The following is a 21,450-nucleotide window of genomic DNA, read 5'->3' as shown; positions in this document are numbered from 1 at the left end:
GGCCATCCTATGGCATTCACACAAATACTCATTTGGCAATTTAAAGACAAAATTTAACCTAACTGTAGGTCTTCAGATTGCAGGAGGAAAGCTGTGCAACACGGAGAGAACAAACAAATCCCACACATGGTGTGGAGGTGGGATCAGAACCTCCAGCCCTGGAGATGTGAGGCCGCACTGCCACCCACAGTAAGGCCATATTTTGCCTTGAAGGCAGAATCTGTTTAGTTAGCAGTAAGCGATGGCAGCTCTGGCTGTGATTGATTACACATTTTTACACGTTTTTCTGAAACAATGGGTACACTTGATTTAGAAGTGCTGTGCTCCAGTAAGTGTGGTCTATTGTCAAATTATGTCTACAGACCAAGGCAAGTGGTTGGAAGATGGATGGATGAATGGATGGTTGAATGGATGGATGGATGGATGGATGGATTCATGCAATCAAAGAATACTAAGAGTCCTAAAAAATTAAGTCCTTTCATACAGTAGAGAAAATGTCAGTAATATACACCATTTTCACAAATTTACTCTGATATCTGGAATGCTTTCATGAAAAACTGTACTGTATGTATGGATACACTGTGATAATTCATAATGTAGTTTTGTCTGGCAGCAGACATTGAGTCACAATGCCTCTTAGAAAGATGTACTGAGGACAGAATGACACTCAGCCTGTTTATAAATGATTTATAGACAGTGTGATTTATAAGTAGTGTGATTCTATAAGTAGAAGGAAATAAATGTCAATTCCTGACCAAGGAACTGAAACAAAAAATAACCAGCCTGGCTGATAAAACAGTACAGTACTGCCACAGTGTGTCACAAATTTGAATGGTGTAGTCATCCCAAATACTGAAGCAGCATGCTATGCTATGTTATCCTATTAACGAAGACAAGCATGTGAAGAGTAAAACACCACATCAATATACTGCACAAAACTGCCTGTCAGAGAAGTAAGTATAAAAATGCTGATGTTACATTGTATGCTATGTATATTTGTTTGTGATGTCAACATTTTTCCCAGCCAATGCAGACATCTGTCAAATGTGTTTATGTTACACCTAGTCTTCCTGTCTTTACCATACTTACAGGGGCTGGACAAAAATAGATACATCAAGCAATATATTAAAATCAAACGCCTAATAAGAAGTCGAGCTTTACCTTGAGAAGTGCTTCAGTCAGTATTGCAGTGCTGTTTTTACAGTTTTTACAAATGTGTAACTCACTCTGATTTCTTGTTTAGACTCTTTGTTCCACCAGCTGGATAATTTTTATTTGTCGTAAACTTGCATCACCCAGCACACCCATATTAAGAGTCCGTCAATTACTTGCTTTCATTTGTGGTTCACCTGTTCCCAGTAAATGTAAATAATAATAATAGTAATAATAATAACAACACATTTATTACAGACCCAAGCAGCATATGTATTTAGGGGGGCCATGGGGAGGGGGGGCTTGGACATGCATGTTGTCACGGGGGCACTAAGACAATAAGATTTCCATGAACTTACCATAAGTCATTAGCATAAGGAATTTGCTAACATTAGGGCTAGTATATATCAGTCATGTGTTTGGGACACAAATGATGGTTAACTCTTATACTTGCAGTTGTTCTAAGTCAATATCAGATTGTGTTAGAATAAAAATCTAGATAGTATATAGGGCAATGTAGGAGTCCGGGAAAGTGAAAATTGATGAGCATTCTAAGTGATCTGAGGCTACTCTGCAAGGGTCTGGGAAATGTAGTTATCCTGGGATACTGAACATTATGGAGGTGTGATGGTTTCAGAGTCATGCAGGGTCAACCATCCTCCTATGAGGTGTGAAATGTAAAGCTAAGCTTGGCATCATTGATAACCTGAGCTCCAGCTGTAGATGAACTTTTCTTGAGTCCTTTCACACTTTTTTCTAGTCCAGTGCAAAAGTTGTTTCATTCTTCCAACAAATTTTGCACACTCACAATCAGATTAAACTTATTATTGTTGATTGGCAATAATTTGGTGGGAGATGAGTGAGCATTTGCAACTATCTTCAAATGGATATGATATCTTGTGTAAATATGAGGCTGCAAGAAACAATACAAAGTAGATAAAAATATATATGTTTTCAACACAGTCAAGGAACAAAGAAGGGGGCATAAGATACATTTAAGAAATAGACACAGGTGAATGCTTTATTTTACAGTGATTCAAAGTGCCAAATGACTTTATACAGACTGGAATTACAATGTCTTTGCTTGGCCTAATATAACTGCTGGGGATTTCCAAAGCTCACAGATGTGACCGAATTTAGCTTCAGATTAAGGGTATTGTCTTTCCTTCCCCATGTGGTTCATGATCACTCTACCTTATTAGAATGGAGGTCATCCATTTTTAAATGAACACTAATCTACAGATTTCAGATTCTGGAAAGTTTGGAAAAATGTCTGTCAACCTACAGATTGCAGATATACACGTCGGCATGACAATAATTTGGACAGTTAGTTGAAGCCCACTAGAGTAACACAGAATTGTGTCTGTTCCAAAAGCAGCTAGAAGATGAATGAATGGATGAGTAGATGTAGTAACTCAATTTCAGAATGAAAAAAGGTAAACATGGGGTATCAAGACAGCAGTCTGCCATGACAGAAGGCCAAAGGCTTGAGGCTCGAGGGGTGAAACCAAAAACAATGACAAAATGACAACATAAAGTTATTTCAAGTCATTTCAGGGGCACTGGTAGAGATTTTAGGCCCTATGAAAGTATATCATATTGGACCCCCAATCCAGCCCAATCCAATAATGTTCCAAATTTTATACGACCCCTGTTACTCAGGGGCATATGGAATCATCCTAACTTCCCCTCCTTTAGAGCCCCTCTGGTTGAGGCCACATTAAATGAAAGGAAGTAAAAACCATGACTAACCATTTATATGATACCGTGGTTCCTGGGAAGATGCCTGGACTCCTAAGAGCCTTTGCGAGCCACCCAGCTGACCCAATATAAACCCTAATAATCCGACCTGGGTCAGCTGCAGCAGGTTTCATTTACTGTTTTGCTATAAATATAATAACTATCTAAGCGGATGGTAAAAGATGCATTTAAAATGTGACATCATTTAGAAGTTATTAACTGATATAATCAAACCTTTTTTAATGGAGGTAGGTTTTCATTGCCTGTTGGTTACATCTATATAACACTACAAGATGAAACTACGCTGTGGGGGCAGACACAGTCAGGTGGCCACATGTGTTTTGTTTAATATCCTGAAAATAAAGGCACATGTTCTTTAAAAGCAATTTTACATCAAGTATATTTCAGCGGAAGTTCTTTCTGCAGTTATCCAATGAATTGCACAAGAGAAAACAAGGTTGTCAACTGTGCCAAATGCAATGGAAATAAAATAGAAAAATTGTAACAGGAGTCTATCTAGCAAATATATTGCTCTGTTCTATATCATCTGCATTTCCTTCAGATGCCTACAGTATATCCATCTGCTTCTGTTCTTCCTGGCCTTTATGCTGGGATCACAACACTCCTGCTGAAAAAGAACCTCAGCATTTCAGCTGCAGTGATGTTGTTAGCACGCACACTCGGGGTATGAGTGAATCTTACAAGACCAATCGGAAACTGCTCATCCCGATGCTTGTCTTATCTGGACCTGCAAGGTGGCACGTTGAGCCTACAGGTTACATTGACAGAAAGGAGGTGTCTCATGTCAGACATCCACTGGCTGGTACCCCATTTAGCCCCCCCCCCCTCTCTCTCTCTCTCTCTCTCTCAGATAATGCCATAATGGCATGACAGCTTATCTGGTAACCAATTTGCTGATGAGAGGATTTATAAAACTAAATCAAGGTCAGCTTATTCTGACTGACACTAAACAGTAAAACTCCAGTGTGTGTATTTATTATTTAGTTTTAAAAAGTCATTATTGGTAGAAAGATGGGGATTTTCCTACAGATCAATCCCATGTCTATGTCCAATATGGTGTAAACAAAGACGGAAACTGTAGAACCAGTGAGTTGACCAGTATTGAAAGGGCTTTACACCTAACAAATCAACACCTCAAATATTATAGGACCCTGCGCAACACAAGCAGTTGAAAAATGGATGGATGGTATCAATGACAGTTATCATAATTTAAGCATTTTGCATTGATCCATTTCATGCATTTCAAAGTGATCTTCAAAATATTTAGAATTATTAAAATATTAAAATTAAGAATTTAAACTGAAAGAAAACTTTACATATGTTTTAATGTGTTTAAACCTTTTGTGTTACCGGCATAGTCAATACGCACTTTGCAACATTTTGTTTATTAATAGTAAGTCTTCAGTTTAACCCTGGGAATGAAACTTGAAACACACAGCAAAAGCTTTGAGAATATTTCCTGTTACTAAAAAAATAAGACACATTGATCCACATGTTCATTGAACCACGGAGGTTCAGATGAAATCATTACATACCTGATGCATGGCAAGGAACAAGAGCACATTAGCCTATCAGCTAGTTGAAGTATATCAACTTAACACAATAAACAACTTTTCTGATCACGGTGTGTCACTACTGATGTCCTAAATGTAAATTGAGGAACTGTTTGCAGTGGGAAAAGAAAGCTTACAAATTACTTTCAGCTGCAGACATGGGTTGCAAGGACGAAGGAGCATGTCTGAGCAGCCATGTCAAGCTGAATGATTAACTATGAGTATGGGCAGTAGCTGCCACGGAAAGCCCATGACCATTCGCACTGCAAAGAGCAAACAGGCGCTTGTCAGTACCGTGCTCCAGGGAAAGATGATATGTACTTGGAAAGAAAGCCAACGTACCTCAAACCTCGAATCTCTGCCTTTGTCTGGCAGAGCGCATCCCAGCAGCTCGACGAGAAACTTTGCCATATGAAAAAGTTGCGGGGATGTTCCTTACAGCACTTTCGACACAACAGAGGTCTGGTTCTTATGTTGGTACGAGGGGGACTCCTCGTCTCAGCACGGATGTCCTGAGAAACTTTATCTCCACGGCGATTCCTCTCAGCCCTTCTCTCCCTAAACCTGAGATAACTTTTTGGGGTCTTTTTCAGCAGCTCCTAATACTGCAGCAAAATGCCCAGTAAGTGCAAATCACAGGAACTATCCACATGCTTTCATATCTGCTCCCTGCCTTTCCTTCTGAATGTGACCGTTATGAGACAGCGAGAAGGCAGACGGGGCCCATTGAGGGGGAGTCTGGATAAGCAACACAGGATGGATGCATCCAATTTCTTTAAAATGATGCAGAGACCACATGTAATCTGGATTTAGTGCTATGATGACCTGGTGTACATTTCTCTGCTGCCAACCACAAGTGTGTTTTAATATATAATTCAGGACAGTTTTGAAGCAAATGTAAAATGCTCACTTGTGCTCAGTTGTGGTGCTCGCCAATTTCAAGTTTTTTGCCATTTTTTTTCCTTTGGTTTTTGCTGTAACCAGTTTCATGGTGTGTTTAACATTAGATATCTGAAAAAATATACGTTAATATAAACTTTTTTTTCGGATATTTCCCTGCTGGCATAGAAACCCTGCACACAATTCACAGACAAAACAGAAGTAATTATTTGAGTAAGAAAATGTTAAATATATAAAAAATATCACAAATATACGACAGATTTTACCAATTCATGTTAATTAATGGCAGTTTCTTTGGCATCACAGATTCAGCTCTACTCTACTCATGGAGCAGAGATTTTTGGCAGTTTTATAGTAATGATAATATAATATTTGTTGTAAATGCTCTGTATTCCAAACTGGCATACTCTCAGCTGCCACCAAAATAGTATTAAATTGCAGTGGTATTCATTACCAGCAAACTGCAAATATTTAATCAGTAGTTGTATACTGAATGCTGCTGCAAGACACAAATGTGTAAATAAAGGATGTAGTACAGCAGCCAGAATGGTTTCTGCATTATGCACATGATAATTTCAATAAAAGCCAAGTAGCAATAAAGCAGGCTTGTCCTTTCATGAAGCATATAATTTTTATGTTACCCTTGATGCACTCAAGAAGCCACATACTGCCTCTTAAAGCAGTTAAATAGTAAACCAGATTTCAGTGTTGGCTATAATCCTGCACCTAATGCTATTGAGGGAATATTACCTTCATAATTCATCCCATAAGGGCTGGGGGATGGGGGGGGGGGGGGTTGTGCCGGTTGTCACCTTACTTTACAAGAAGCGAGTCTATCCTCAGCAAAGCTCCTGCAGATCTTTCACAGCCTCGGTTCAGAACCAAAGCTGGATCCTGTTTCACCTTTCTGAACACACACAAAATCAACATACACACACAAACGCACATACATCCTCGGCATTCAATCCTCTCTTCAGACAGTAACAGTGCCTCAGGTCAGCTGCATTTTAATAATTCCAAAAAACCTAAAACCAGCTCTACTGTGGGCCTTGCCTTCATTTTATCAGCAACGATAAACACTGCTTCAGTCGTTGGTCACCTTTCCCTGTCTGTCCCCCGAGACCCCATAGCCTCTGGCATGAGACCAGCATTGTATTCACATGGATTAACAGGCTCTGCTAAAAATGGTGTCTACCATGAATAAGAAAATCATCTGTTTTATTCATGTGCCTGGGCTTGAGGGATTAGTGTGTCAATCTATGCTTTCTGATAAAACCGTGCCAGTCCATAGAGTATTTCCTCCTCTCTTGTGTACTTTTCAATAATACAATAAGTGGTGTGATATCGACTAAAATAATAGTCTCTGTCAAGATTGCACCCTTGACTCTGGGGTAGAGAGAGAACAAGAGCAGAGACAGAATCATATCTATATCTATATCATTTATATTTTATATATATTGATATATATACACACACACATATATAGAACCATGGAATCACATTTGTTAAAAGCTATTTGATTCGCTGTGCAAGGAAAGGTCTGGCACCCTTTGCTGAGACATAAAGCCCTTGCTTCACCTGAACACTTCTCTTCACAGTGGGTGGGTGAACTGCTGTTGAGAGAGTCTTTAATTTGAGAGCAGGGCCTGTGCAGTTTGGTGTGAATACAGCCCTCTGATGTCAGACCTGCCTGCTGTTCCACCTGCTGCTCCCCTCTCATTATTTACATTGGGGTGCAGGATACCAGTGTTTCCATGCCGCAACCCTGACGTGCTAATTGAATACTGGCAATGCTAGACATAAGATGATGGAAAGTTGGTTGCGCTGCTAACAGTGTCAGGAATGAATTATTCATCCCAAGACAGTCATCCGTAACATCCTGACGACTTCATACTTGTCGTCCTCCGATTCGTTAGGTTCAGATTTGCGCTCCTCAAGGCTCGCCATATGTCCCTCCAGGTGGGAACTTTAGATCTTCTCATCTTCCCGGTTTTATTGTGAAGAATATCTGACCCCCCCCCCCCCCCCCCTCATCCCACCCACGTTGACACTTTAAGTCAAAACAAAAGTCTTGCCTGATACTGCAGAGAGATATCTACATGATGTCCTGCACGGTTTAAAATTCCAGGAGGGTTAGCAAAAAGCGAAAACAAGAAACCTATGAAGTACTATAAGAACAGGCCCTCCAAATAACTGACAGTATCAAAACACTCTGCTGAAACAAAGGCTGGTTTACCCTGTCTCAACCTGCAACTTTACCCCACACAGTACAGTACACTGTATGCATAAGTAATTATTGCTCACGACTGAAGGCTACAAGATGCTTCACAGTATGGTATATCATATAATTAACAGATGCTTTTATCCAAAGTGACATACAATTCAGGAAGCAGGGTCACCCAGTGCCTGGAGCAATTGGGGTTAAAGGTCTTGCTCAAGGACCCAATGATGACATCACTCAGCCAACCACAGGATTTGAGCTGGTGATTATAGGCACAGAGTCCTAATCCACAGAGCTGCACATCTGCATGGTCTTTAGTGTGTCACATGCCTGCTGGTACCCTGAAGAACCATCACCTCAGAGGTTCTGCTAACCATAATATCCAAAGAGCTTAGTCTGATGGCCAAGCTGCCCTAATTCTCTGAGCTCTGCTTTGGTTAAGCAGCCCTGGAAAGCTGCTTTAGCACAAGTCACATTTCCTGCTCTTCATCTAATTCTCATGGCTAGCCTAGCATACGTGGAGGCTATGAATGAGTATTCTAATAACAGTAATAATACTAACTTTTATTTGTATCACATGACCGTTTTAAAACCAGTTACCTAAAATGATACCTTTTGCCTCTATTTGTTTTGAATATAAAAATAATGACAGTAAAGTCGTAATGTAAAGAAATAGGTCTGAAATTGTTCTAAGAGCAGAGCTCATAATTTTCATCCCTGCTCTCCTCTTTTTAAAACAAAGTAGAACCACCAACATCAAATTTAGTTTGATCATATTATTCACTACATTTTACCAACAACATATCAGAAATCATTCTGTTGAAATATCATTAATAAAAATACTGTGCAAAATTAACATTGATTGAAGTAAAATGGTTTGGCATAAGTGTGGCCAGTTTGTCAGAATCACCAGGTTAAACGCTTCAATGCACAGCCTTAAATAATGGATTTGAAAAGGCTGTGAAACAGGCAGAGGTACAGGACATATGCTCCATGATACAGCGAGGACGACATGTCCAAGACAGCTGTGCCAAAAACAAATGTCCTTCTGTCATTAAATAATTTAATTTACATTACAGATGTACCTTTTCCATTCATAGTATTTGACAAAATTCACTTGTATATAATTTTTCCTAGTAAGTCAGACAGAACTGCTGGGCTTGTCAGGGCTGTATTCATACCAAAGGCTGGATAATTACTGTTCATGAGACGAGAAGTAATGACCAGAGGATGTGTTTGCTGCACATGCTCATTAAAACCATTTCTTATCATTTCTTTCATTATTTTTTATCATGTGCTTTGAATTCCTTAAAGAGATGCTTTGAGAAATGTGACACGTCTAAGAAGACTGAAGATAATTAGCCCATCACCATTCTCCCCTGCTGTATGATCTTCCGGAAGGATCCTTTCAGTGCAGCAGGACAATGACGTGCTTCACCTCTTTCTTTTTCGAGACAAAGCAAAACAACTAGATACCAGCTAATACAAAAAAGATCAGTCTCTAATATGCCTTCTCTTCAAAATTCAGCTTTGGACGTCCCTAGTAAATATAAAATGCCACTGGATTATGGAGGCAGGAATTATCTGATGAATTATTATATGAAGCCTCGGTAGCTGTCAGGCATACAGAGCTTTCCCCTTTAGGTTTAATCTGAATGTAATACCATTTAAACTGCATTTAATGTGTCTCTGTGTATTTATGGTAGCTAATTGTACTGCCATATTGCCTATTGCCCGTATATTGCGCTGTCCAGCCTGATTTGTCTTATTTGCACTATGTGTACCCTGAGGATCCGGACCTTCTCTCTGAATTCTGGTGATGACAATAAAACTCGCTTTGACTTGTTTTGACTTGCGTTCACATTTGGGACCAGGACCACCAAATGCAAGTCAATTTGGACGTAGTATGTAAAGAAATAGCACAGTACAGGTACTGTATTTGTGTCGTGTTTGCTTATTGTAGCTGTCCAATACATGTACTTTACTGTACGCATACTGTATTACAAGTTAGATATGAACAGTGTCTTATTATACCTTACTATACCTGTTACACCAAGCGATACACCTGCCCACTATGTCCGCTTTCAGGAATCTCTTGGTCAGTGTATATTGTTTATTATGGACTTTGGACGAAAATGCAATCAGAAATGACTCGATCAGGCATAACACAACGTATAACAGTAATGTTTAGAGACATGCATGAAGTGTTGAGTATACTACATTTGGCTTAGAATAACACTTTTTCAAATTTAATATGAAAAGGATAATTTCCCATCCATCTTCCAAATGTTTATGCATAACATGGTTTAGAGGCCTCGTACCTGTCGCAGGCAGCATAGAGAACAAGACAGGAGAGCATTCAAGGTGGGATGGTTGTGCATCACAAGGGACTCACACAAATGCCAATTTAAAGAGCAAAAAATTAAAGTAAACCTACACATGAGAGGGGGAATATTGCACTCAGCTCATACAGAAAAAGGACAATGATGCAAGGTAAGGATACTACCTACCAAGCAAGCATACTGCCCTCAGCAATGCTGGTCCTATTTTAATGATTAATACAAAGCATACAGAATATTCTGCCATGTATGCAAAGTCTTTATGTCATTGAGTATTATAATATATTTCCATAATAATGGTATTCATTACTCTGCATATAAATAATTGATATCATTTTAAAAATCTGCGTTCAGGATTACAAAAAAATATGCGCAGTACAGCATGTAATAAAGAAACAAATCAGCTTCAATGAGAATCTCCAGTAATAATTACATGTTTCATCATCTTAGAAGACTAATTTAAATACAATGACACCTCTTTCAGATATAAAGCATACATTCTTCTGATAGTAAAGTCTATGTGCTTTAATAAGATTTTGTAATGCATTTTCCAAACATCTGGCAAACAAAATCTTTCAGATATAATGTCTTCAGCTTGAAAAAATGAGTGCAATTTAAGCAAAATCAGCTATTTATAAGTATATTAATAGTTATTTAAGGCATTAGACCAGCAAAAAGCTGAGTATTTCATGTGCACTGGTTTCCATTTTTTGTGTATATTTGTGTATAGTCTTGCTACACGTTACAGTAATTGCCTGAAGCGTGTCACAGCATGCGTAGAAAGACTTATTTGATCTTCATTTGATTGATGAAATCTAATCTATCCCTGCTTTGTCTTTTTCTATCCCTTCTCCTTTTCCATGAAAATATTGTCTCCATCTATCATGCAGAAAACCAAAAAGGCTAAGTGATACTTTTATTAACCGACTAAAATTCTTGGTACGACAAAGTAGCATCTACACAGTTTCTTAAACAAAAACATGGCAGTTAAACTTAAGTTCAAACCCACATCTTACACTGATGTCTGAACCTAACAAACAAAACTCCGCTCTCCCGACAACCCCCACCCCCCACCCCGAAACGGAACTTTACAGCCCCATTAATATTCCCTGAATGTTCTAGTCTGCCCACACATTGCAGTAACTGGAGGATTATTAAAGACTAACAGGTTTAACCTCTGTAATATACCATTAAATGTTGCTGCTGCACGATTTACACAGACTCACTACAGTAATATTTTAATATTACTTTCTAATAAATGTTTCAGAACATTCCAGAAATTAAATGTTGGAGTGGTTGGAATAGACTAGTCCACAATACATTTATTCTGAGTTGTAGTTCCACCTGAAGAATAATATAAATATGTTTGATGGTGATGCTGCCCCAGAATAATCTAAAGCCTGTAAATTAATGACAGTATCAAGTCAAAGTCAAAGTAAACTTTATTGTCATCTCAGCTATATACACGTATACAGTGAGAAGAGACGACGTGGTTCCAGTTTATACAGTTTACAATAATAAAGGCACATACAAATCGAGAGAAACATAAAAATAACTGTAATAAAGACTCTAAAGAAGAATATGCAATTAAGTACAGAGGACATTTTAAAATCCAAGTGTTGTGCAAATGTTGCCTCAGCAACCACAGTGGAGCAGAAATATAAACATAATGCAGTGTAATTGTGTGTGTATTTTATGCACATACAGTCAGTAGCATTTTAATACAGTATTCAGTACCTGTAACATTGGTGTGCTTTGTGCGTGTAGCACTATAGCAGCATATAGACTGATGTGCAATGAGTATAAATGAGGTCAGCTGACAGTTCAGATGTGTGTGGGGGGAGCAGGGGGGCAGGCAGTGTGTTCAGAGGCTGGGGTGGCTAATCAGGGAAATGCATTGTAGCATTGCTAGTTCTTCCCATATAATTACAGGTTATATGCTTCCATCTCACAGTCAACAACACGATTTTGGTTAATTTGTGACCTTCATTGTCTTGTGATGCATGCATTGTGACTGCATGTGTCTTCACCAATGTCGTGTAAGTTAAGCTGGACATATACTGTGTGATTTTCGGCCCATTTTGAGCCGATTTTTCACTCCTGGAGGTCCCGACCGACAATCAGATGATCATGAGAAAATCAAACCTGCTTCAAATTTTGGTCGTGGGGATATCGCACTGTGGAAGCAAAGCCACGAGCCGACTCACTTCAACCTGAGTGGGTTGTCCTCACTGCACACGTGCGAATACAGAACTGAAGTACGAGCATGGCGGCACAGCGTGTGGTGTGGATGCAGCACATGGAGACTCGGCTCGGTGAGCTGTGGCAGACACATACAAGCATTTTTGACGTGACCTTGCCCACGTATCATGACCAGAATAACAGGGAGAAAAGTTGGGAGGACATAGCTACTCAGCTGCAACTGCCTGGTAAGTTAGCGTTTGTTGTCGCTGTTTTGTGTGTGTGTGTGTGTGTGCGTGTGTGTGTGTGCGTGGCTGATCGATGCTGTACTGGAAGGGAGCGATGGGCCCTGTTCCCATGTTATTGTGCCAGTGACTTCCAGTAACTGCACAAGAGGGTGGGAGGAAGCAGTGTGGGCTATGCTCTCTCTCAAACACACACACACACACACACAGTAGGTCAGTACCATACCTGAACTACTGTCGTCAAACAAGAAGCCCTCTTCGAATGTGGCCTCCCTCAGGTGGAGTGTATAAGTGAATTATTTAAAAAATATTTGTAGAGCTAAAGGAGCTGACTGTATAGTGATGAGAATGTCATGATAATAATAATAATATAATAATAATACAGTCATAAAACTGCAATCCAAATGATTTTAATACGCTTCACAAAAAAGAAAGAAAAGGACAAAGAAATAAGGGAATGCTTAGTATGTGAAATAGCGGTAGGCAACACCTATGCCTACATATTCACGTGTTTTATTGCAGCTGTTATGAGCAGGTGCATCCCTATGATAAACAAGATAGGGGAGATGGTACAGCTGTTATGATGCCCTTTTCCAGATCCTGCCACTGGGTTGTGAAATAGCCAGTCTGGAAGTGCAACTTGAATCCTTCAAAGTAGTTGGTGATCATATCCTTGATGTGGTGTGGAATATGGTAATGCTCCATTGCTGCCGTATTGAGTGAAGTATTCCCAAACTTTGGAAGACTGAGTGCGAGCCTTTTCTGCCCCGTGTTTCTCCAGATGCTCCAGAGCTCTGCTGGTAGACACAGCCATGTTGCCTCATGCAAACTTTCCTTTTTGCAGGGTGGTAGGAGATGCCTCATTAATATTTATGAGAGAAGTGCTACATGATTGGCCAGAGCATGCCTTACAAAATAGTGCAGCACTGCTGGCACCAGTGATATTAGATAAATCTATATCGGAATTCACTCAATAATTGATATAGTGCCAGCAGTGAAACAACTAGCCAGGTTATTAGTGGAATAACATTGTATTGTAAATGAAAACCATGCCACAGGTGTTATGAATCCAACAAGGAAACAGGCAAAATCAGCCATGAATACGAACAGAAAGGGGTTTATTTACAGGGAATCACTCCAAAACACATGCAACAATAATGACAGGACTAGAGAAACGTACTCGAACGCGGACTGAAATGCACTGAACTAACAACAACAACAGGAAACAGCTGGTGAACATGGGGAATCCACACGAGGTTAACGAGGGGGCATGTTCGACGAGAGGGCAGGGCGAACGGAGCATGACATTACATCCCCCCCCCCTCCCAAAAGGGAAACAGAACGGACACACAGAACGGACACACAGAACAGACACAGGGACAAGAAGCAGGACAACCACTGACAAACCAGCGGGAACGCAGTCAGGCACAGGGGCACCAAGAAAGGAGACACTGGGGGAACACCAACAGGAGGAACAAGAGGACCAGGATCAAACGAAGGAACGGAAGGACGAGGAGCAGACACAGGGGGCACAAAAACAGGAGGCAGGAAGGCAGAGGATGGGGGGAAACAGGGAGCCCAAGGGAACCCCAGCGGGCGAAAGGTGGAAGTCGCAGGGGCAGCAGGTAAGCGCAGGGTTGGAGCCGAAGGGACCCTTGACAACGGTGAGGCAGGAGCAGGAGGGGATGATGAAGGGGGCGAGGAGGCAGACAGAGGCACAGGTGAAGGAGGCAAGGAGGAAGACGAGGGGGGCACCAGAGGAGATGAGGAGGAAGACGAAGGGGATACTGGTGGAGGGGAGGAGGGAACAGCAGGAGCCCAAGGGAACCCAAGCAGGCGAAGGGGCAGCCACAGCCGGCCCAGGCGTAGGTGACCGACGAGTCGAAGCAGGGGAACCCGAAGACGACTGATGAGTCGACAGAGGCCAAGCCGAAGAGTCATCGGAGGAGGACCCAGAGGCAACCACCGAGCAGGAGTCCGGGGAACCACAGATGAATGCCGAGTAAGAGCCGAAGGACCTGCAGGTCCCCCTCGAGCCCCAGCCACAGGAACTGAGGGCGAGCCAGGGTGCAGGGCGGGCGGGAACCGACCCCTGCGCAAGTGACCTCTCCCCCTCATGGATATGGAGAGCCGAGGTCCTGGCCAGAGTCTGACACGAGGGGGGTAATTTTTATAATGACATCGTCAAAAACGTCGAATAATTGTCCCAGCCCTACTTTCTTTTAATGATTGTATGTACAATTTCCCCATAGAAAGTAATGAAGTGGTAGCACCAAAATTTGTACATCTTAAAATGTCAAAAATGTACATGTTAACATGTTAATTTTTAACATCTTAAGATGTACAAATTTGACATGTTGATTCAGAGGGTTTTGACCCTGATGGCGTTCTATAACATATCTACCATGGCATTTAACATATGATTTATGTCAGAATTAATGTCAGCATGGAATGGCCCACTGTATGGTAAACTACATTGTGAACTACAGAACTACTATGGCATTCCATGAAACTTATACTCTCTTGCACACAATAACTCGAACTCTCTTGCTCACTTTGATCTTCAATAATTATCTTTAGTGTATGTTAGTTTGCTCACGGGCATCTTCAACATCTCTCGCATGTTCAATTGTTCACTTGCGCACACTTTCAACATTTCTCACACTCACAATAATAACTTGGTCTCTCTCATTCACTTTCATAATCTTTCACGTATGTTAGTTTGCTCGCATGCTAATTTGTTCGCTCATACGCATTTTCAACATCTCTCGCATACATACATTCCCTCTTGCTATTTTCACACGGCTTTTGTCCAGTTTTGTGCCTCATACATTCTGTCACATGTGGAGCTTCACCATAAGCACGTATTTTTGACCACTACACCACTTGGTAATGTCTATGATCTTGAGATTAGATTGACCAGCCCTTCCAATACCAATAGGCTGTCCAAATTTGAAGGCTCTTCCAGATGCGGCCCACAAATGCGTCCTTTGTTTCCCGGTGTTTGAAGGATGGTTTGGGTGGATCCTTCACAGCCCACCCTATCCCAAGATTCATCGCGGACCAAAGCCGTGATGAATCTTGGGATTCTTTAAAAAAATGACAGTAGCGGCAGAAGAGGCAGAATGCACCCTTAAATGTAAGCAGATCTAGCGGTACAAAACTTAAATTTTAAAAGCTTAAATCACGTGTGCTGTAAAGCTTCTGACAATTGCATAGAAATATTTTTTTTAAAGAAATGACCTAGTACACCAGTAAACTTATGTGAAATGAAGGAACTGTGTAGCTCGTATGGCGAGTCCCGCGGTTTTTTAAAAGTTCATGTATAGTTGAATATCATCATGCTGTGCAAACGTCAGGAAGAATATTTTGCTACTAAAGCTGCTTTTGTTTGTTGGTATTAAGCAAGACTAACGTGTCATTTTGTTTTAGGAACCAAGAAGCAGATAGCTCATTTCATTATAATGAGAGGTGAGAATGACCACCTCTTCACCGGGGCCACCATGGCCTGGAGGTACAAAAACAATAATCTGTCAATTTAAACATCTTGTGCTTATGACTACAGTTTAACCCTCATCCTGTACAGAACCCATGATATCAGTATATGGGGCAATTTTGTTCCTCTTTTTAGTGGTCTTGTCAAGACCTTTATTTTTACCAAAATAGTGTCATGGACCGCTCCGAGGATGCCCTGTTGACGTCATGCAGGGATTCCCTTTTGCGCCCTTGGGGTTTCCTGAGAAAGGAGTGTCGCAGCGACCGAACTGCTCACTCCCTGCCAGCTCCGGGAACTGGGAGAACTGGTTACAGCACGCTGCCCTCCGACAGCTGAAGCTCATCTGGGCTAATGGATAATCTCTCTTATTCGCTTCTGGCGCACCAGCCAGATGCAAGATCTTCAGCCTTAGTTGCAAGTTCGAGCAGTTCTGTCCCGTATCCTCTCCTCCTGTCTAGACCTCTGCCTGCCTGTACCCTGACTCTGATCTGTTTTCCCCGACTACGATTCCAGCCTTGCCCTCTAAGTGCCAACGACGATCTACCAATTACCTGCCTGTCCCAGGACCTGAGCCTGTCTTGCCCCCTGGATTCCTACAAAGATTGCCCCACCCCCGCCTGTCTACCGACCACTAACCCAGAATCACGTTTCTGCCTTTTGCCCTGGATTACTGTCAGTTGAATAAAAACCTCTTACATCTGACTGACCTGCTGCAGCATCCTCCCTCTTCTCACGACCCCGATCCCTGAAAAATAGGGCACCTAAGTTGTTTCTGTGGGATGTCCCAGTGTGAAACCTGTCTAGTTTTACTAAGTTTGCATACAGGGAAGAACATAGTTGCCATGTGTTTCCCTCTTGTCTTATTTTCTGTCTGTGATTAGGACAATTCTGGAGAAGATGGGCCTGCAGGGGAAGGCCACCCCCTTGCTGGCTAAAAAAAGTGGGACAATTTCAAGAAAAAAAAGGTATGTACATGTGTAATTGAATAGTATATTTTTTATGTCACTAAGTTAATAAACATACATTTCCTAAAATTTTCTTTGCTCTTTTTGTTAACTGCCATTTTGATTTCTTCTGCTGTTAGGATTGCAAGTATCCCGAGTCAGGAGAGGGAGTCAGTGAGAAAGTTTAGTTTATATAGCGATAACGTACATCCAATTTCTTGTCATTCCGTCGCTGAAATTATCTGTAAAATTAAGTTACTAGCTAATGTTATCATTTAGTGCCTAAAAACATACAGATTAATCAATCTAATTTTACTGAGTATCTCTCAGCCTGAGGTACAAGATAGGCCAGCGCCAACGGTATAGCTGCTGAAGCTCCCCAATGATTAAATAAATTACAAAAATTTGTTCCATCATTTTCAAGTTTCTCCACGTGGTATGTTCATTGCTTGATGATGGGCTCATCTACCACAACTGCTGTAGCAATCATATTGCTTCAAGCTCGGGATACGACATGATTGCTTGTGTGAATGTAGCGTCATGGTTGCTAGGTGGTAGGAGCTACAAGATAAAGATCTGAAGGCTAGACCATCCAATTTCACAGCCACTCTCTTCCGGCCTTCACAGTCTTCGTGGTCTACAAAGGATGCGGTCTAGGTAGGACCCGGCCCCCAAATTTGGACACACCTTATATATAGTCAGCCCTCCCTTATTTGCAGTTCCGCATCCGTGGATTCAACCAACTAACAGAAAACTGAAGATATTTGGCAAAAAGCAATCGAGAAAGTTCTGAAAAGCAATTTATATTTGCTGCATTGAACACTTCACTGAATACACGCTAATTGTCATGCCCTGCTCGTCCGCTCCTTCTGTGTGCCTCGCCCCCTCATCTACCCCGTGTGGATTCCCCGTGTTTACCAGCTGTTTCTTGTTGCTGTCATTAGTCCTGCGTTAGGTATGTTTATCCCAGTCCGGTCATTAACGTTGTGATGTGTTCCTGAATGTGTGTTTGCCGATTAAATCACTTGTTTCCCGACTTCCCAACTCCTGCGCCTAATTCCCTGGTTTGTGAGTGATTGTACATGATAGAATGACCGGACTCCAAAGGAAGACGCCTCCCCTAACCGAGGAGCAGTACCTTGGTCTAACCAACAAGGTGATCTATTAGCTTGATTAGCCCGAGGTGAGGGACGACCCGCTGGCTCGATCACTCGCCTACCGGAGCAGGGACATATTGGAAACAATGTCCCTGTCCAAAGACGCGCACCTCGTCTGAAACCTGCGGCGGCTCAGAAGAGGGGTGGCTGAGGCGAATATGAGGCAGGTAGCCCTAGACAGCGGACTTCCCTATGGTCCGCTGTCTGAGCTGCCCAAAGTGCCCCAGACAGCAGGGAAAAGGAAAAAGCGGACGAACCAAATACGGGAGACGCCAGAGGTCCTCCTAGGGGCCGTCTCCGTCTCCACTGCCTGCCCTGCTGCACATCTGGAGGAATTCATCCCAATTCTGGATCCGGCGGTGTTCGTGTCTGACGTCACCCCCGCTGCTTTGCCCGAGCAGATGCCTGAAGCTCATCCGCTTGCCACTTCGCTGCCAGTGCTAGCAGCTCACCCCTTTCTGGGGACGTGCCTGGCCTTTAAAGGGGCCAGGTCAGTTGGGGTCCCTCTGGCTTCGGCTCACCACCCGTTCCTCAAACGGGCAGTGCCCACTGTCATGGCGCAAACCCCTGCAACGCCCCCCGAGGTTCCTGTGCCGGCGGTTCCTGCAGCCCCCCCCCCCCCTCCCGAGGTTCCTGCTCCACCCATTCTTGCTCCACCCCAGAGGTTCCTGCTCTGCCCGTTCCTGCTCTGCCCCCGGAGGTTCCTGCTCCCGTGCCCCTGGCCCCCGTCCAAGAGGAGGTACAAATCTTTCATAATGAGTAGAAATATAAATACATAGCCCTACCACTTGACATGATGTTTTTATATTTCATCTTGACTTGCTGCCACGTATGCTTTCCACTACTATTGCATTTGAAATCGGATCAGTTATTGTTAACATTAGGTTTACATTATGAGTAACATTACAGTAATGGAAGTTCAGGGAGCATTACATTACTTAGCAGCATATAATAGGTGACTTCTGAATTGTGTCGCATCTGTTAGCCTTCTGTAATTATTAACAGCTAGTATTTCAATTCTTTTCAGAAAACACTTCATTGTCTATAATACTCGGTCGTGAGATATTTTAGACCACGTTTTATTACCATGAAAATGTACGTATGCATTTTCTCCGTCGGCAATACGTTGACAACAAGCCTGCCTGCTTTTGTTGGCTGCAGTGGTATTGGACTTTCTTTGCAGTGTTGATTTAAACTCCTCATAACACTGCATAATTAGCATGCAGTCTTCCTCCGTGAAACATGGAGATCGCGCCATGAGTCAAACGGTGCCTTGCGCTGCCGAACGTGCTCCATTTATGTGAACTAGCACAAACTCCAATGCAGTTAACACCGATTTAACAAATCAACTTCTTAACTGGCGTCGTAGTACTGATTAGCCCCGATTGAGTCAACCTGATTTTGTCAACCTCGCGTTCGCAAATTACCTCCAGGTTAAGTCTGATTTGGTTAAACCCCCTTCGTAGTACAGGCCACGGGTTTAGTAAAAACTCGGAGTTAGTTGTGTGTGAGTTACGGGAAACTCGGAGTTTTCGGTTTCAAAAAGCCAGTTGAGCCCAACTCTGAGTCATTTACTGTTGTAACATACCCCGTGAAGCTAACCTGCTCGCTGGCAGGTTTAGTCCCTGTAACTCTGAGTTTCTCCTCTTTAAATGAACCGTCAGATTGAAGCAGGTACTTTATCAGACGTGTCCTTTTCTCGAAAGACCGGTCGACATCGAAGCACAAATTATCCGCAGGAATCTCCGTCGGGAGAGGGTGATCAGACCCCGTTTAGATATTTTATCATTTACAGATGATTTTCTGTTAGAGCGTTACCGTATTTCATCACAGACAATCATTAATCTCAACAATATTCTTAGCCCTCATTAAATTTGCTCGTCAAACACACCGTGGACATCCTCTCAGTTCCGAGCAAATTCTTTGTACATGACTTCGCATCTTTGCTAATGGCAGCTTTCTGTACAATATTGGTGACGCTCAACACGTTTCTAAGGCAACCGTCTGTCGGTGTATCAGACAGATTACTCTTACGCTTAAACGTTTTCTCTACACGTTTGCGGCATTTCCTGGTCACAGATGTAGTAGAATAATCAAGGAAGAATTCCACAGAATTGCAGGTATTAAGTAATAGGCTCATATATTTAGTAATATGCTTTAAGATTTTAGCAATAAACAATTGTAGGTTAAGACTAGATTAAATACAGTTACGCTTTTTGCATTGTTACACCATACAAAACTAGAAACTGACTGTAGTACCTGTTCAAATTAAGTAGGCTTATGCCCTCTTTGTTAGGATTTCCAGGTGTGATTGGCTGCATAGATGGCACACATATTCCCATTAAAGCTGAACTGCGTTAGTGGAATGACATGAGGCTAAGTTTAGAGATGGCGCTAGTTTGAGTCTGAGTTTTTCGGAAAAGTCTGGGTTTCTAGTTTAGATACTTTCATGGAATATCCCCCTGATGTAGTTGTTTTCAGGACTGCTAATAAAGAGCGTACGTGTTCTCCCCGGCGAGCGACTCTCTCGCTCTCTCTCTCCTCGGTCCGCCCGACCCCACGTTAGTGAATGTCTTTTTAAACTGGCATAGAAGCCTGGTAACAATTTTAAAATTTCATATGACTTCACCCGATTCGGTATACAGCTTACAACTGCCCTCTGCTGGTCTGGTGGAATATCTTTCCTGTACGAATGCGCCATCGGGGACCGTCTGCGTCCATGGACAAATGTATACGTAGTATGTATGCAAGAGTCCGCGCAGACCAAATCATCACGCGGAAAAGTGATGTATATGCTATATATATTTTATGCTATTAATAATTATACTGTGCCTATTCAATGTGCAATGGGGCAATATATAAATGTCATAATGACTGTAAAACTACATGAGACAGACACGTCCAATAAAGTGTGCTTTAAGCAGATTTTGTATTTTCATGCATATTCTTTTCTTCTATTATTTTCTTTAATAATACAGAAATTTGGAAAACCAAGGGGTGTGCACATTGGGTGTCGGAAATAGGAGGGACGGGGGACTCGCATATCGACAGACACGTTCTAAGTAAGTATAAGTAAGTAAGTAAATATAAAAAAAATAAGACCGTGTTCTTTATCTTTTATAATGAATCAGCGCGTTCGCTGCGCATGCAGAGCGTGAGGAACGAAAAAGAGACTCATAATACTCCAATATCAGACAAAATAATTTTGTCATATGGATCAGTATTTTTTTAGCTGTTCAGTTCTAAAACGGCACCCTAAAGAGTGTACGTCAGACTGATTTAATATTCTCAAATCTTTATTACAAAATTATTTTTAAAACCTTTCTTACACCGCATCCCTTCACGATATACGACTAGTTATTGCATTTGTGCTGTGCATCAGAAATTGCACCATCCCCCGCCCACCCCCGAAATCCTCCGATTTAGCAGCTGCAAACAAAATTTAGCATAGATAGTGAAAGGGCTCGAACCGCAAGAATGATCAGTGTGCAGGCTCGCCTG

At 41.8% G+C, this 21,450-nt stretch overlaps 1 protein-coding gene across 4 annotated transcripts in view; it reads right to left on the bottom strand.

Moving 5' to 3' along the window:
- LOC111849928 (ras-GEF domain-containing family member 1B) overlaps positions 1–5,201 on the bottom strand; it is a 66,186-nt gene extending 60,985 nt beyond the window's left edge. For all 4 annotated transcript variants that reach the window (XM_023823245.2, XM_023823248.2, XM_023823250.2 and 1 more), the window contains exon 1: positions 4,809–5,201. In XM_023823245.2, coding sequence (XP_023679013.1) covers positions 4,809–4,877 — 69 coding nt within the window. In that variant the 5' untranslated portion in view covers positions 4,878–5,201. The remainder of the gene's footprint in view (positions 1–4,808) is intronic.
- Positions 5,202–21,450: the final 16,249 nt, after the last annotated feature.

This window comes from Paramormyrops kingsleyae, chromosome 7, assembly GCF_048594095.1.
Source record: "Paramormyrops kingsleyae isolate MSU_618 chromosome 7, PKINGS_0.4, whole genome shotgun sequence".
Taxonomy (NCBI): domain Eukaryota; kingdom Metazoa; phylum Chordata; class Actinopteri; order Osteoglossiformes; family Mormyridae; genus Paramormyrops; species Paramormyrops kingsleyae.
The sequence above is the reverse complement of the archived record's forward strand: the minus strand, read 5'-3'. Positions and strand labels throughout refer to the sequence as shown.